This window comes from Stomoxys calcitrans, chromosome 5, assembly GCF_963082655.1.
Source record: "Stomoxys calcitrans chromosome 5, idStoCalc2.1, whole genome shotgun sequence".
NCBI lineage: Eukaryota > Metazoa > Arthropoda > Insecta > Diptera > Muscidae > Stomoxys > Stomoxys calcitrans.
In genome coordinates this window covers 10,879,837-10,898,129 of record NC_081556.1, presented here as the reverse complement: position 1 = coordinate 10,898,129, position 18,293 = coordinate 10,879,837, and the positions used below count along the sequence as shown (strand labels likewise).

The 18,293-nt window shown below is 39.2% G+C and overlaps 3 protein-coding genes across 3 annotated transcripts; all 3 read left to right on the top strand.

Moving 5' to 3' along the window:
• The first annotated feature begins 4,724 nt into the window (after window positions 1–4,724).
• On the top strand, window positions 4,725–5,873 carry LOC106093606 (putative gustatory receptor 59c). Its single transcript, XM_013260696.2, has one exon. The coding sequence runs from the start codon at window positions 4,725–4,727 to the stop codon at window positions 5,871–5,873; it is 1,149 nt and encodes a 382-aa protein (XP_013116150.2).
• A 4,060-nt stretch (window positions 5,874–9,933) lies between these two features.
• Window positions 9,934–11,047, top strand: LOC106093604 (putative gustatory receptor 36b). Its single transcript, XM_013260695.2, has 2 exons — window positions 9,934–10,971; window positions 11,027–11,047. Exons 1-2 carry the CDS (start codon window positions 9,934–9,936, stop codon window positions 11,045–11,047), a joined length of 1,059 nt encoding a protein of 352 aa, XP_013116149.2.
• Window positions 11,048–14,643: 3,596 nt separating this feature from the next.
• Window positions 14,644–15,933, top strand: LOC106093603 (putative gustatory receptor 36b). The gene is made up of 2 exons (XM_013260693.2): window positions 14,644–15,681; window positions 15,823–15,933. The coding sequence occupies exons 1-2, from the start codon at window positions 14,644–14,646 to the stop codon at window positions 15,931–15,933; spliced, it is 1,149 nt and encodes a 382-aa protein (XP_013116147.2).
• The last annotated feature ends 2,360 nt before the right edge of the window (window positions 15,934–18,293 follow it).

Here is an 18,293-nt window from a genome sequence, read left to right as displayed (position 1 = left end):
ACTATGATATGATGATAGATTGCTATTGGTTGCTATCAATTCAACGTTAACTACAGTAGTAGCCATAGTCATCAGTCATTGCTTATACCACATGGGGCGCACCACGGAATGGTTGATACGTGCCACTTACATAAACTCCGTGCTTTTTGGCGTAACTTCGCTGTGCTATGTTGAAAGTACTGGAGAAGTCTACACCAAACCTTTGTTGACCATTTACAATGCCTTGGCCAACATGGGAATGTTGGCACTTGTGCCACATTTCCGGCGTCTCAACTTAAATTCACCCTTTTTGTCGGTACAAATCAATTCATTGATATTTGCTCTACAAGCTGTTAGCTCTTTAATCGCTGTTGTCATTAATTGGACCAAACGGAGAGTTTTTGTGAAAACTTTAAATGATTTATCCAGCACACGTCTCCAGTTTATGCACAGATGGCCTTTAAGTGAAAAAATTAAACAAAAATATGAGAATACTACAAGACGAAAGGTTCTTTTTGGTTATATGGCAATGGTGGGCATAATGCTGGGCTCCATTGAATATGTGCAGCTAGAATTAAAACAAAAAAGTTTCTATATGATTGTGGCCGCAATAATCATGATCACCATTGTCAATATGGTCTTGTTGAACTACTTCCTTTGTATAGCCAATTTAAATGTGATTTTATGGGCCATTAATGAGGAATTGGAAAAAATCTTGCAAACTGTCCACCAACTGTGGAACTTAAGGATTATGGGACTTATAGGTCCAGGATCCTTGATATCGCAGTGCTGCAAATTATCTGATGATTTGGATGAGTTGGCTGCTATCCAACATCGCTTGTACCTGCTGGGGAATCGCATCAACCGCATGTATGACATTCAAACAGCTTGCGTTCTAATAATGGTCTATTTGAACAATATATGCACGTTTTATATGTACTATCCATCAAAGCAAAATATTCAAATTCTGGCCGAGTACAGCAGCTGGACTAAGGCAATAATGCCGTTTGTTTTGATGCTGCACTACATCGACTTGATCTTGTTCCTAAAGGGAATGACTAATTTCGAAGAGTCGATTATGGCCACTGGCAAATTGTTAAGAGAGCAACAGCTGTTTTATCCGGCTTTGGATGTGAGATTGGAGGAAAGTGTAAGTACAAGTTTTCCATATAGAGACTTTTTAAAAAAGAATTTTTTTCCTAGAAAAAACGTAGTTATTTACATTTAGATGTAAATAATCCTGGCGAGATCATCAGAAAAAAATTTCTGCATTGGCTATCCCCTCCTAATGCTGGCGACATTTGTGAGGTACTGTACCATTTGGTATGGCAGCCATGTATGGGTTGCCCAGAAAGTAATTGCGGATTTTTTAAAAGAAAGTAAATGAATTTTTAATAAAACTTAGAATGAACTTTAATCAAATATAATTTTTTTTTCAATTTTTTTCTAAAGCAAGCTAAAAGTAACAGGTGATAACTGACAGAAGAAAAAATGCAATTACAGAGTCACAAGCTGTGAAAAAATTTGTCAACGCCGACTATATGAAAAATCCGCAATTACTTTTTGGGCAACCAATAAAAACTTCTCCCCAATAGAGGTGACACACTAGAGGACGACCCTTATTATTGTGCCTAAACTTGAATCGAACAGTACTCATTGATATACGAGAGGTATGCCTGCTGATCCGGAATGGAATTTCATGGGCAAATTTGCATTTTGCCGACCAAGCATAGAGGGTACAATCATTTTGTCACCCTATGCAAATTTACCCATGAACATTCACTTTCGGACCAGGAGGCAAACCTCTCGCATATCAATGAGTGATGTTCTATTCAAGTTTTAAGCTCAATGATAAGTCTAGACCTAACGGCGTGCCGCAGGGCGACACCTCCTTTTTGGGGAGACATTTTCACATGGCTTCTATGCATGGTATAGTAGATGAAAAATATCGCCAGAATTGGTGGGTGGAAAACCCCAGGATTCAACCCAGACGCTTAGCGTCATAAGCGGACATGCTAACATCTGCGCTAAAACCCTTTGAGTAGCAATAAAATTAGAAAATTTTGCCGAAAATAATAAAATATATAAAATTCTGGTGGCTAAAACTTAAAGCTTCTTATGATGGCAGCTATATCTAAAAATATTGGGTTGCCCAAAAAGTAATTGCGGATTTTTTAAAAGAAAGTATGAACTTTAATCAAATATACTTTTTTTACACTTTTTTTCTAAAGCAAGCTAAAAGTAGCAGCTGATAACTGACAGAAGAAAGAATGCAATTACAGAGTCACAAGCTGTGAAAAAATTTGTCAACGCCGACAATATGAAAAATCCGCAATTACTTTTTGGGCAACCCAATATCACCCGAAAGATCTTTTAGCAGAAAGACAGAATTTCAACGAAATCGGGTAATGAATGAGCCCGTTACGGGCTTAATACCCATAATCGATATATCGGTTTATATGACAGCTATATATTGGGTTGCCCAAAAAGTAATTACGGATTTTTCGTATAGTCGGCGTTGAGAAATTTTTTCACAGCTTGTGACTCTGTAATTGCATTCTTTCTTCTGTCAGTTATCAGCTGTTACTTTTAGCTTGCTTTAGAAAAAAAGTGTAAAAAAGTATATTTGATTAAAGTTCATTCTAAGTTTTATTTAAAAAGGCATTTACTTTCTTTTAAAAAATCCGCAATTACTTTTTGGGCAACCCAATATAAAAAAGGGCCCCAAAATACACCATATTTCCATGGATCGGATGTGGTGGCCCTTGGTAGAGCTCACTGTTTTGAATTTCAGCGAAATTGGACAAAAAAATTCGGCTTTTATGTGCGTTAAACCTTAAATCGCCAGATCGGTCTATATGGCAGCTATAGCCAAATATGGTCCGATCTAGAATATATTCGGTACAAACATCGAAGTGCCTAATACAACTTGCTTCTGCAAAATCGGGTGAAAAAATGCGGCGGCAGGCGGACCCTTACCACAATTTTCAAAAACGCCAGATCTCAGAGATGGTTGCAGAGATTTAAGCAAAATTTTGTATGCCATCTTATGGTACCCCAAAAACAAGTAATTGGTATAAATCTTAAATTTGGAGTCAAATAACCTGGGGGAACGCCCCATCCCAAAACCCGCCCGAACGGACATCTTTACTGGTTGGGGCAATATGGGTATCAAATGAAAGGTATTTAAGAGTAGAGTACGAACTTGGCATACAAATGGCACCCTAAGTGTGGCCAGGCCACCCCCAAAAAGCGCCCAGCAGGACATATTTACCGATTGGGACAATATGGGACTCAAATGAAAGGTATTTCGTAGTTAAATACGAATATGGTATTAAACATTGGGTCCAAGTAGCTAGGAGGTCGCCCCAAGACCAAAACCGCCCAAAAGTAGTGCCCAAAATAAAAAGTGGACCGATCTGGTTTGAATCCTGGGGTTTTCCCCCCACCAATTCTGCGACATTTTTCAGCTACTATACCATGCATAGAAGCCATGTAAAAATTTCTCCCCAAAAGATGTGTCGCCCTGCGGCACGCCGTTAGGTCTAAGCTATAAAAAAAGAAGCCCTTTATCAATGAGCTCAAAACATGTATCGGACATCACTCATTGATATGCGAGAGGTATGCCTCCTGGACTCAAATGAAAAGTATTTTGGAGTTGAGTATGAATATGACATTTTAAATGTGGTTCAAGTACCTAGAGAGCCTTCCGAAGCCCAAAACCGCCCCAAAATTATTGTCAAAAATCAAAGTGAACCGATCGGGAGAATATGGGACTTAAATTACAGGTTTTCGTGAGTAGAACAAGAATATGGTGTCAAAAATTGAATCCAAGTATCGAAGGCGCCGCACCTAGCCCAAAACCGCACCAAAAGAACCGCCCAAATTTAAAAGTTTTCCGAAGGGGACACATGGGACTCAAATGAAAGGTATTTGAGAGTAGAGTATGATTTTAGCTACTCTTTAAAATTTTTTAAACTACATATCCCCCTCGAAATTCATACAACAACTGTTTTTCAGCCTGGCACATAATGGGATAAAATGCAAATAGCAAATTTCACCACTGCTTTAGTTAAGAAATTACAGCGAGTTTTCTATCATATCACTGAAATCTATCCTTTTCTAGTGGCGCCGAGCAACACCTCATTTAAGATTAGTTTTATATCATCAGCCTGTTTCGAGGTACAAACTTTTGCCGAAAAATTTTGATAATATTTGGTTGCCCAAAAAGTAATTGCGGATTTTTTAAAAGAAAGTAAATGCATTTTTAATAAAACTTAGAATGAAATTTAATCAAATATACTTTTTTACACTTTTTTTCTAAAGCAAGCTAAAAGTAACAGCTGATAACTGACAGAAGAAATAATGCAATTACAGAGTCACAAGCTGTGAAAAAAATTTGTCAATGCCGACTATATGAAAAATCCGCAATTACTTTATGGGCAACCCTATTTTCCCAAAGACGAAAACAGTTTTTCTATGATTTGGGCGAACATAATTAAACCTTGACACCACAATGGCCTCCTCCAACAGTCATGAAGTTTTAAATAAAATCCTGGCAAACTGCTTTTTTGGTATAACCCTGCTAGCTTCTTTGTTACCCTGTTTTATAAACAATGAAACAACAAATCTCCACTTATTTCCCCTCCCTGTCTGCATGGTGGATAATTACCAGACTATGCTATGATTTATTTAATTAAACTAGATGATATTTCGCGATTACAATCCCTTCTTAATTACCTACCATGGTTTCCATCAACTCAACTTTGACTACATTAGCCATAGTCATCAGTGATTGCTTAGACCACATGAGACGCTCCACGCAATGGATGATACGTGCCAGTTATATAACCTCTGTGCTTTTTGGCGTTACTTCGCTATGCTATGTTGAAAATACCGGAGAAGTCTACACCAAACCTTTGGTGACCATTTACAGCGCCTTGGCAAACATGGCAATGTTGGCACTAGTGCCACATTTCCTGCATCTCGATTATAATGCACATTCTTTGCCTGTACTTACCAATTCTTTGATCTTCGTTCTAAAGGCTGTAGGTTCTATAATCACAGTTATCATCAATTGGACCAATCGGGAAGTTTTTGTGAAAACCTTAAATGATTTGGCAAGCATTCGTTGCAAGTTTATGCGCAGATGGCCTTTGAGTGACAAAATAAAAGAGAAATTTGAGACGATACTAAGACGAAAGCTGCTTTTGGGTTTTATAACATTGGCGGCCATAATGCTCAGCTCCATTGAATACATCCAAACACAATTGAAAATTGAAAGTTTCTATGCGATACTACCAGCGATTATGGTGAACTGCATTATCAACATGGTCATCATGAATTATTTCCTATGCATAACCCATTTGAATGTGCTGCTATGGGCCATCAATGAGGAGTTGGAAAAAATCCTAAAATCTACCTATCAACTATGGCACTTAAGGATTATGGGACAAATAGGACTAGGCACCTGGATAACGCAATGCTGTAGATTGTCTGACAATCTGGATGAGTTGGCTGTTGCGCAACATCACTTGCATTTGCTGGGAAATCGCATCAACCGCATGTATGACACTCAAACAGCATGCGTTTTAGTTATGGTCTATTTAAACAATTTATCTATGATTTACATGTCCTATCCGACTACGCAAAAAGCCAAGCTTTTTGACGAATTCAGTAGCTGGGCTTTGGTGGTAATGCCTATTCTGATGATCCTGTACTACATCGACTTGGTCTTTTTCGTAAGGGGTATGATTGAATTCGAAGAGTCCTTTATTGCCACCAGCAAACTATTGAGAGAGCGCAAATTGCTTTATCCAGCATTGGATGTAAGGTTGGAAGAAAGTGTAAGTACAAGATTTCCATATAAGTTCATAGAATTAAAGTACATATAATATAGCCACATCGACGTACAGATACCCCATCTTAGGCGTGCATTCAGTTTGTATCATAAGGTGCAAAAGCCTTAAAAGTACCCATGCTTCGGCTTCAATGTCTTGTATAGTGTGATTTTCGTATATGGAGAGGTGGCTTTGCTCCTCATCTGCTTGCTTAATCCAAAGTAGCATCGGTTAGCCAATATTATCCTCCGTTCTATTACAAAACTGGTGTCATTTATTTGTAGTTCCCAACTTTTTGCATTTTCTTTATCTGCTCGGGTTTACGGGGCTTTTTCGCTTTTGATATCATTCACTTTGTTTCATCTCCATTTACTGCCGCCATTCACTTTCGTTGATTCTCATTCCATACATTCAAAGGCTGCAATTGCTTCTACCTCTAACCGACCCATATGTTCTCTTGTGAGTAGTGTGCCATGCCTCTTCACACCTGCTTCTCGTATAATCTTCTCCAGATTAAAGCGATCTCACTACAGTATGTCTCCTTGTATGAAACCTCGTTTGGTATTGAAAGGTTCGGAGAGGTTCTGTCCTATTTTTTGTTGTTGTTGTAGAAGTTTGTTGTGTTCTATCTTTCGTCTGCTTGATTCTGTTGAGTGTCCAGATCTAGAAACTCTGCGACTAAGATCGGGTGCGTCCAGAGGGATCTGGGTCTGGCTGGGCAGTTAAACAGGTGTCGTGTGATCCCTGGTCACTATCGGGACATACATCTTGCACGTCGGCATCAATCCTTGCTCTCTAGGAGTTGGGGCGGCTGCATCCGCCGGAACGTAATTGAGCCAGATCTACTCTGGTTTGCCGGAGGAGGTCAATTTCTTCAGGTGTAATGGGAAGCGGTCGTTCTCCATTCACCCGCTAGCCATTTACCGCATCTGCTACCGTATCAGCATGAATGTTGTCTAGGCCTGCTTCATATGCCGCTTCCTCTTGATCTAGAGGTTCTCTCTTGTAGCGCTTAACCTCACACTCTACAACATGTAGATCTGCCTTAAGGCTTCTGGGCGGTGGATAACTATCCACAAGATGATGATTTGGATGGTCCCGCTAGCCATTTACCGCATCTGCTACCGTATCTGCATGAATGTTGTCTAGCCCTGCTTCATATGCCGCTTCCTCTTGATCTTGAGGTTCTCTCTTGTAGCGCTTAACCTCACGCTCTACAACATGTAGATCTGCCTTAAGGCTTCTGGGCGTTGGATATCTATCCACAAGATGATGATTTGGATGGTCTCTGCGATAATAGCCCAAAAGGTATTGCTTAGACAGCATTTAGATGGAGGTGATCCACATGAGGTGATCCACATGAAAACTGAGGAGACAGCCCGTCGCAGTTCGAAGGGCAATATTCTGACAGATCTGAATATTATTCCACTGTGTGTCACAAAGCTGACGAGACCACACTGGCGCTGCATAACATACCACAGACCGTCCAATTGCTAGCACCCCAAGTTCTGCCTGCAAGTGGCTTGAGTGTCATGTTTCTGCTTTTGACTTTATCGCAAATTGCTGTGACTTGTGGGGAGAATGTGTAAGAGCTGTCAAATTTGACGCCAAGTATTTTGGGACATTTGATGGTCGGAATCATTTCTTCGTCGACCATCACTTTCAGCTCAGTATACACCTCACGCGTATTTGTAGTGAACAATGTGGCTGAAGATTTAAAGACAGATATCTTCAGACTTCAGAAATCTTGCCATGATCGTACAATCGTCCGCATATGATACGATCTTTATGGTAGAGGTTAAACAGTGCCGTAGATATCATCCCGCCTTGTGGAACTCCTGTTTCACTCCTTTTTTCACGTAACCAATACGCAGGGGATTTCCCCTACATATATGCAGTGCATTGCGTTGGCAATTAGGAAAGTAAAGGGTTGGAGGGGGAAAAGAGGGAGTAGTGTTTATTGATATTCGTCTTAAATTTCTGAACGTCAATGTCGGTGAGAAAGACATGAGCCGCAATTCGATTCCACATACGAATGGTTGGGGCGAAAAATGAATTTTCTCGGTAATGCATAGTTTGATCGACTGGCCAATCAATTACAAACTGGTGTGAGTTCCTGGCAAGTCTTGTATTTCTGGTGAACATCCTAACTTCAGGTATAAGAAGACGAATATCCTTGGAACACACGCCATGAAAATAAGGATAGAGCTACCCACATTCCGACGATATTCACAAGAAGCAATAGAGTTGGATACCCTAATGTCCCCAATGCTTCGACTTCTTATCCCTAAACTCCACAAACAGTTATTTCGAATTTAGGTATACCACATAGATAATTCGTGACCCAGCGTTTCAGGCCTGGCTGGAGGCACGTGTTGGCGATGTCCTCAAATAGTTTGGCATGGCTGACCGTAGCGAAGGCCTTCGATAAGTCCAGTATAACCAGAACCGTCCTATAACATGGGTCGGGGTTATTGAAGCCACGGCAAATGTGTGCGGTGATGGCATGCAAAACAGTTGTTGGGCGAATGGAAATTCTCCTACGAGGCCTTGGAGGAGTAAAGCCTCAAGCGTCTTGGCTACTGGTGAGAGAAGGTAGAGCGGTCTGTACGACTCCTTCAAACTCCTGTCCTTTCCAGGCTTCAGTGGTGGGATCATTGGAAAATGGGGTGTTCCAGACATCGGGAACTATAAGAGTGTTCAAAGACAGAATGAGCACGGTACTAAGGTACTCAACTCCAGATAAATCCAGATTCTTCAGTATCAGTGTAGAGATTCCGTCGGGTCCCATCGCCTCAATAGTGCCCTGCAAGGATTCAAAAACTGTACCACATATGGTACAAAAGTCAGATGTGACTTTTTGAGCCTTTAGAAAGCGCAATTATCACCTGATCTAATTGAAATTTTGCAATAGGAGTTATATTGGTTTGTCCAAAAAGTAATTGCGGATTTTTCATATAGTCGGCGTTGACATATTTTTTCAACGGCTTGTGACTCTGTAATTGCATTCTTTCTTCTGCCAGTTATCAGCTGTTACTTTTAGCTTGCTTTAAAAAAAAGTCTAAAAAAAGTATATTTGATCAAAGTTCATTCCAAGTTTTATTAAAAATGCATTTACTTTCTTCTAAAAAATCCGCAATTACTTTTTGGGCAACCAATAATATGATTTTTAGCAACTGTGCCAGGTATGGTTCAAATCGGTTCATAGCCTGATATAGCTGCCATATAAACCGATATCGGATTTTCACTTCTTGAGCCTGTAGAAAGCGCGATTGCATTTACTTTCTTCTAAAAAATCCGCAATTACTTTTTGGGCAACCAATAATATGATTTTTAGCAACTGTACCAGGTATGGTTCAAATCGGTTCATAGCCTGATATAGCTGCCATATAAACCGATATCGGGTTTTCACTTCTTGAGCCTGTAGAGAGCGCGATTGTAACCCGATTTGATTAAAATTTTACACAGGTAGTTTTGATATAACTTGAAACCCATCTTCAGATTTGACTTCTTGAGCATCTAGATGGCGCACTTCTTACCAAATTTGGCTGAAATTTTGTTCTTTGCGGTTTTTTATGACTTCCATTCGGTTAATAAACTGATATAGTTGCCGTATAAACCGATTCACTAATTTGACTTCCTGAGCCTGTGGGGGTGGTACTTTTCTATGACTTCTAAAAGCCATAACAAATACGGTCCATATCGGTCTATTACTTGATATAGCTTTTGTACATTTGAAAACTTGGCACATGCGATCCATGGTGGAGGGAGTTCGGTTCGGCTGAACTTTACGCGCTTTTACTAGTATTAATATTTGTTAGTAGGCGAACACTGGTTTTCTATGACTTAGGCGGACATAAAAAACCACAATGGCCTCCTTGCAAACTGATTTTTTTTTTGTATAACCCTGTTACCTTCCTTGTAACCCTTTCTATAAACAATAAATCTCTTCTTATTTCCCCTCCCTGTCTGCATGGTAGATAATTACCAGCCTATGCATTGATTTATTTAATTAAACTAGATGACAGATTGCAATAACAACCCCTTCTTAATGACCTACCTCAATGCAACCTGATCTATATTAGCCATAGTCATCAGTCATTGCTTAGACCACATGAGACGCTCCACGGAATGGATGATAAGTGCCACTTATATAACCTCCGTGCTGTTTGGCGTAACTTCGCTGTGCTATGTTGAAACTACTGGAGAAGTCTACACCAAACCTTTGGTGACCATTTACAGCGCCTTGGCAAACATTGGCATGTTGGTACTTGTACCACATTTTCTGCGTTTCGACTATTATTCACCCTCATTGCCTGTACAAATCAATACGTTGATATTCCTTCTTAAAGCTGTAAGTTCTATAATCACCGTGTTCATTAACTGGACCAAACGTGGGGTTTTCGTAAAAACCTTAAATGAGTTATCCACCGCTCGTCTCAAGTTTATGCGTCGATGGCCTTTAAGTGAAAAAATTAAACAAAAATATGAGACTACCTTAAGACGCAAGTTACTTTTGGGTTTTATGGCAATGGTGGGCCTAATGTTGAGTTCCATTGAATATGTGCAGCGTGAATTAAAACTGAGGAGTTTCCATATGATTGTGGCAGCAGTTATCATGTTTAGCATTGTCAATGTGGTCATGTTGAATTATTTCGTTTGTATGTCCAATTTGAATGTGATTTTATGGGCCATTAATGAGGAATTGGAAAAAATCATACAAACTACCCATCAATTGTGGAACTTGAGGATTATAGGACAAATAGGCCCAGGAACCTTGATAACCGAATGCTGTAAGCTATCTGATGATTTGGATGAGTTGGCTGTTACCCAACATCAGTTGAATCTGCTGAGAAATCGCATATACCGCATGTATGACATTCAAACAGCTTGCGTCCTAGTAATGGTCTATTTAAACAATGTGTTGACATTTTATATGTCCTTTCCGACACAACAAAAAAGTAAAATTTTGGACGAGTACAGCAACTGGTCTATGGCAGTAATGCCGTTTATGATGATGCTGTACTACATCGATTTGGCCTTGTTCATAAAGGAAATGACTAATTTCGAAGTTTCGGGTAAGGCTACCGGTAAATTGTTGAGAGAGCGCCAATTGTTTTATCCGGCATTGGACATGAGATTGGAGGAGAGTGTAAGTACAAGTTTTCCACATAGAGATTTTTTTAAAAACATTTTCTTTTTTATAGAGAAAACATTGGCCAGGATAAACTTAAGTGAAATCCTTGCCTTATATTATTTAATACAAATATTTACTGTGTTTGGTATTATAAGGGAATCTTGGGAACCTACCACCAATGTAGATGATGGGCATAATTTTATTCTACATACCAAAATTCTGTCATACCACCAAAAATTAAAGCTTCTAGGAACCGAACAAGGATAATCGTGAGACCGGTTTACATGGGAGCTATATCAGGTTATAGATCGACTTGGACCGTATTTGGCACAGTTAATGGAAGTTTGAACAGAACACTATGTGCAAAATTTCAGCCAAATCGGACAAAAATTGAGGCTCAAGAAGTCAAATCGGGGGATCAGTTTATGTGGGAGCTATATCAGGTTATAGACCGATTCGGACTGTATTTGACACATTTGTTGGAAGTCGAAACAGAATACTACGTGCGAAATTTCAGCCAAATTGGACAAAAATTGCGGCTTGTAAGGGCTCCAAAAATCAAATCGGTAGATCGGTTTATATGGGAGCTATATCAGGTTATAGACCGATTCCGACCGTACTTAGTACAGTTGTTGAAAGTCATAACAGAACACAACATGCAAAATTTCAGCCAGATCGGATGAAAATTGCGGCTTGTAAGGGCTCAAGAAGTCAAATCGGTAGATCGGTTTATATGGGAGCTACATCAGGATATAGACCGATTCGGACCGTACTCAACACAATTGTTGAAAGTCTTAACAGAACACTACGTGCAAAATTTCAGCTAAATCGGACAAAAATTACGGCTTGTAAGGGCTCCAAAAGTCAAATCGGGGGATCGGTTTATATGGGAGCTATATCAGGTTATAGACCGATTCCGACCGTACTCAACACAATTGTTGGAAGTCATAACAGAACACAACATGCAAAATTTCAGCTAAATCGGATGAAAATTGCGGCTTGTAAGGGCTCAAGAAGTCAAATCGGGGGATCGGTTTATATGGGAGCTATATCAGGTTATAGACCGATTCCGACCGTACTCAACACAATTGTTGGAAGTCTTAACAGAAAACTACATGTAAAATTTCAGCCAAATCGGACAAAAATTGTGGCTTGTAATTGCTCAAAAAGTCAAATCGGGAGATCGGCTTCCCTTGTAAGCCGATATCCCGGTTTGATTTCATGAGCCGCTTACAAGCCGCAATTTTCGTCCGATTCAGCTGAAATTTTGCATCTAGTTTCGTATTATGACATTCTACAACTGTGCTAAGTACGGTTTAAATCGGTCTGTAACCGGATATAGCTCCCATATAAACCGATTTCCTGATTTGAATTCTTGAGCATTTACAAGCCGGAATTTTCGTCCGATTTGGCTGAAATTTTGCACGTAGTATTCTGTTATGACTTCCAACAGCTGTGTTAAGTACGGTGCAAATCGGTATATAACTTGATATAACTCACAAATAAACCAATCTTCTGATTTTACTTCTTGTGCCCTTACAAGTCCCAATTTTTATCCGATTTGGCTGAAATTTTGCACATAGTGTTCTATTATGACTTTCAACAACTGTGCGTGAAGTTTTAGCCCGACTTCCGACAACTAAATCTTCCGATTTGACTTCATAAGCCTCTAGAGGTCGCAATTACCACCCGATTTGGTTGAAATTTTAGTTAAAATCGGTTCATAATCTGATATAGCTGCCATATGAATCAATCTAATGATCAAATTTTTGAGCATCTAGAGGGCGCAATTCTCATCAGATTTGACTGAAATTTTGCACAAGATGTTTTGATTTGATTTTCTACAACTGTGCAACTGAGTATGACCCAAATTGGCCCATAAGCTGTTATAGCTGTCCTATAAACTGATCTCCCGATGTGACTTTGATTTACGCCCTCTAGAGGGGAGTAATTATTTTTCGATTTTGCTGAAATTGTGCACTTGGTGTTTTGGTATGACTTTCCACAACTGCGCCAGGTATGGCTCAAATCGGTCTATAACCTGATATAGCTGCCATATACACAGATCTTCAGATTTGACTTCTTAAGCCTCTAGAGGGCGCAATTACCACCCTATTTCATTAAAACTTTGCACATGGTGTTTTCAAATGACTTTCAACATTTGTTCAAGTAAAGTTCAAACCGGTTCATAACCTGATATAGCTGCCATATAAACCAATCTCCTTATTTGATTTCTTGAGCCTCTGGAGTGCGCAATTCTTATCCGATTTGGCTGAAATTTTGCACATGATAGTTTTTTATGACTTTCAAGCTTAGTATGGTCCAAATCGGTGTATAGCCTTATTAGGTTGCCATATAAACCGATCTCGGATTTTGACTTCTTAATCAGCCTCTAGAAAGCTCAATTATCACCCGATTTGATTGAAATTTTGCACGTTGCGTTTTGTTATGACTTCCAACATCTGTGCCTAGTATGGTTTAAATCTGTTTATAACCTCATATAGCTGCCATATAAACGGATCTCCCCATTTGACTTGCTGAGCCTCTAGAGGGCGCAAGTATACACATTTTGCCTGAAATTTTGGGGGTGGTATATTTCTACGACTTCTAACAACCGTAACAAGTACGGTACTAATCGGTCAATAACTTGATATAGCTCTTATGTATTGGGTTGCCCAAAAAGTAATTGCGGATTTTTCATATAGTCGGCGTTGACAAATTTTTTCAACGGCTTGTGACTCTGTAATTGCATTCTTTCTTCTGTTAGTTATCAGCTGTTACTTTTAGCTTGCTTTAGAAAAAAAGTGTAAAAAAGTATATTTGATTAAAGTTCATTCGAAGTTTTATTAAAAATGCATTTACTTTCTTTTAAAAAATCCGCAATTACTTTTTGGGCAACCCAATATTTGAAAAGGTCATTCAAAGAACTTGTACCATGTGATCCATGGTACAAGGTACATACGACTTGTAATTGTACTTGGATTGTAAATTTTGTTTACCCCATATCTCCCATTTTAAAATATAACGGGCATAAAAATAGCCTGAAACTTCATATAACAATTTTTTTTCAGCTTGGTACATAATGGTTTAGAAAGAAAATTGCAATTTTCACCACTGAATTTTCGTTAAGCAATTGCTGCGAGTTTCCCGCCCTATCATTGAATGCTGTCCTTTTCTAGTTTTTTGCTTAATTATAAAGGATCTCTTAATAGGGTCAAACGCGGTGGCACTGAGCAACTTGTCTTCCAAGATTAGTTTTATATGGATAAAGACGTCACAAAAATCGCTAGCCTCTTTGAAAGTACAAACCTTTGCCCAAAAGAAAATTTTTTGATAATATTTGCCAAAAGATGAACCCAGATTTTATATGACTTAGGAGGACATTATATACCTTGAAACCACTGTGGCCTCCTCCTACAGCCATGAAGTTATTAAAACCCTTGGCAAATGTTTTTTGGTAAACCCCATATTTTCACTGGTTCCCTACAGCAGACAATGAAACAGCAAATCTCCACTTATTTCCTCTCCTCATTTGCCCAGTAGATAATTACCAGTCCATGCATTGATTTGACGAATTAAACTAGATGATATTTCGCGATTACAACCCCTTCTTAATTACCTGCTATGGTTTCCGTCAACTCAACTTTGACTACATTAGCCATAGTCATCAGTCATTGCTAAGACCACATGAGACGCTCCACGGAATGGACAATACGTGCCACTTATATAACCTCTACGCTTTTTGGCGTAACTTCGCTGTGCTATGTTGAAACTACTGGAGAAGTCTACACCAAACCTTTGGTGACCATTTACAGCGCCTTGGCAAACATTGGCATGTTGGTACTTGTACCACATTTTCTGCGTTTCGACTATTATTCACCCTCTTTGCCCATACAAATCAATTCGTTGATGTTCGTTCTGAAAGCTGCAAGTTCTATAGTTACAGTTATCATAAATTGGACCAAACGAGAAGTTTTCGTAAAAACCTTAAATGAGTTATCCACCGCTCGTCTCAAGTTTATGCGTCGATGGCCTTTGAGTGAAAAAATTAAACAAAAATATGATAAAACTCTAAGACGCAAGTTACTTTTGGGTTTTCTGTCAATGGTGGGCATAATGCTTGGATCCATTGAATATGTGCAGCTTGAATTAAAACTGAAAAGTTTCTATATGATAGTGGCCGCTGTTATAGTGGGCATCATTGTCAATATGGTCATGTTGAATTACTTCCTTAGCATAACCAATTTGAATGTAATTGTGTGGGCCATTAACGAGGAATTGGAAAAAATCATTCAAGCCACCCATCAACTATGGAACTTAAGGATTATAGGACAAATAGAACCAGGAGCCTTGATAACCCAATGCTGTAAATTATCTGCAAATTTGGATGAGTTGGCTGTTACCCAACATCATTTGCATTTGTTGGGAAATCGCATTAACCGCATGTATGACATTCAAACTGCTTGCGTTTTAATAATGGTCTATTTAAACAATATGTTGGCATTGTATGCGTGCTATCCAACAAAGCAAAAAACTGAAATTTTGAACGAGTACAGCAACTGGTCTATGACACTGTTGCCCTTTATGATGATGCTGTACTACATCGATTTGGCCTTGTTCATAAAGGGAATGAATAATTTCGAAGAGTCCTTCATGGCCACCGCCAAATTGTTAAAAGAGCGCCAAATATTTTATCCGGCATTGGATATGAGATTGGAGGAAAGTGTAAGTACAAGTTTTCCGTATACAGATTTTTTTAAAGAGAAAATATTGGTGAGGGAAAGATAGGTTAACATTTTGCAACGATATTCGATTGTAGTTGTATAAATTAAGCACTTGAAACCTTTGCCTTATGTTATGTTATAGGTATTGTTACGGGATTTGGTATTAATAAGGGACAAACAACGTTTTTCTGACGATTTGCTATTTTTGGGGCCATTTCGTTTTGCTTTGAATCACAAAGATGTGTCATTATAATGTTATACCCTTCAATGTCTTTACTATGATACTTTGCTTATGTATTGGTGTTAGTTTCTGTTTGCCCCATGTAATCAGATAATCGTTAACTCCCCTTTAGTTAAATACATGTACACTCACTCTCATAATCACTCTCGCACTCGCACTCACACTCTTAGGTGTGAGTGTGAGTGCGAGTGCGAGAGTGATTATACTATGAAGTTCAAGTCCATTCGAACTAAGTGACCAAAGTCATTGTTAACGATAATCGCTTAGGCACCACCTTTTACCCCTTATTTAACCTTTGTCACTTGTCGAACTCGAACCCACAATACAGACAAGTAATTATTTATTAGATTTGGGGTGATAAGAGTGCTATAACGAAACGCTGTCATCGCAAACACTTCCTGGTAATGAATGAATATCAATATGAGCCATTTCGAAATAAAGTTGACCAAGCTTGTTGGTGACAGCAGGTTTCAGGTTATATGCACAGATGAAGAAAGGCTAAAGACTCCCTACAAAGAGGAATAAAGGGCAGATACTGCGGTTAAGAACAATAATATCTATCTTCATTGATAGCTCTCACATAGAGATGTAGACTGCTGAAGTGTTACCCAAATTTTGTGCAAAATTTCAAAGTTCTGGGTAGTCCGGGGCATTTCCTAGGCATTTCGAATAATACCCTGTACCACAGTAGTGGTGTAGGGTATAAAAATTGTTCGGGCTGCCAAATCTTTATTTGTGGTCCGATTTTCAAAATTCTTTTTAACTGGATTCAGAACATTTTTGGTACGTATGTTGAAGGTCATAGAAGAAATCGTTGTGCAAAATTTTAGCCAATTCGAACAAGAACAGTGACCTTTAACAGGAGATGGGCTTATATAAGAGTTATACCAGGTTTTGGACCGATTTGAACCATACTTGGCACAGTTGTTAAAAGTCATGAAAATCGTCATAGTACAACATTTCAGCCAAGTCATACAAGAACTGCGCCCTCTAGAGGCTCAAGAAGTATAATCGGGAGATCGGTTTATATGGGAGCAATAACAGGAGTTAGACCGATTCAGACCATACTTCGCACGTATGTTGGAAGCCTTAGAAGAAGCCACTGAACGAAATTTTAGCCAAATCGGATAAGAATTGCGCCCTCTAGAGGCTGCAGAAGTTCGGTTTATATGGGAGCTATATCAGGTTTTGGACCGATTCAGACAATATTTTGCATGTACGTTGGAGGTCTTATATTAAGCCACTGCACCAACTTTCAGACAAACCAGATTAGAACTGCGCCCTCTAGAGGCTCCAGAATTTTAATCCGGAGATCGGTTTATATCAAGTTATAGACTGATTCACATTATATTTGAGAAGTATGTTTGAGGTCATAGAAACAGTCACTGTGCATAATTTCATTCAAATCGGACAATATCTGCGCCCTCTAGAGGCTCAAGAAGTATAATCGAGAGTAGGGTTAATATGGGAGCTATATCAGGATTTAGATGGCACAAAATGTTGGATATATTAGAAGAAGCTATTGTACAAAATTTTTGCCAAATCGGATAAGAATTGCGCCCTCTAGAGGCTCAAGAAGTATAGTCGGGAGATAGGTTTATAAGGGAGCTATAGGAGGTTTTGGACCGATTCATGCCATATGAAGCAGGTATGTTGAAGGTCATCAGAGAAATTGTTGTGCAAAATTTCAGCCAAATCATGAAATAACTGCCCCCTCTAGAGGCTCAAGAACTGTAATCGGGAAATCGGTTAATATGGCAGCTATAACAGGATAGAGACCGCATCAGACCATACTTGGCACATATGTTGGAGACCTTAGAGGAAGCCACTGTACAAAATTTCAGCCGAATCGGATAAAAATTGCCCCTATAGGAGCTCAAGAAATAAATTCGAGAGATCGGTTTATATGGGAGCTATATCAGGTTTTAGACCGATTCAGATCGTGCTTGGCACGTATGTTAGAGGTCTTAGGAGAAGCCACTGTGTACTTTAGCCAAATCGTATGAAATTGCGCCCTCTAGAGGCTCAAGAAGTGTAATCGGGAGATGGGTTTATATAAGGGAGCTATAGCAGGTTATGGATCGATTCATAGTTAGCAGGTATGTTGAAGGTCATCGGAGAAATTTTTTTTGCAAAATTTCAGACAAATCAGGCAATAACTGTGCCATCTAGAGGCTTAGGGGAGAGATTTATATGGGAGATATATCAGGTTTTGGTCCATTTTAAACCATACTTGGCACAGTTGTTGGAAGTTATAGAAAACGCCATAGGGCGACGGGCGGACAGACGGATGGACCGACGGACAGGTATAATCGGGAGATCAAGAATATATGCTTTGTGGATTCTTTGACCAATATTTGGATATGATACAA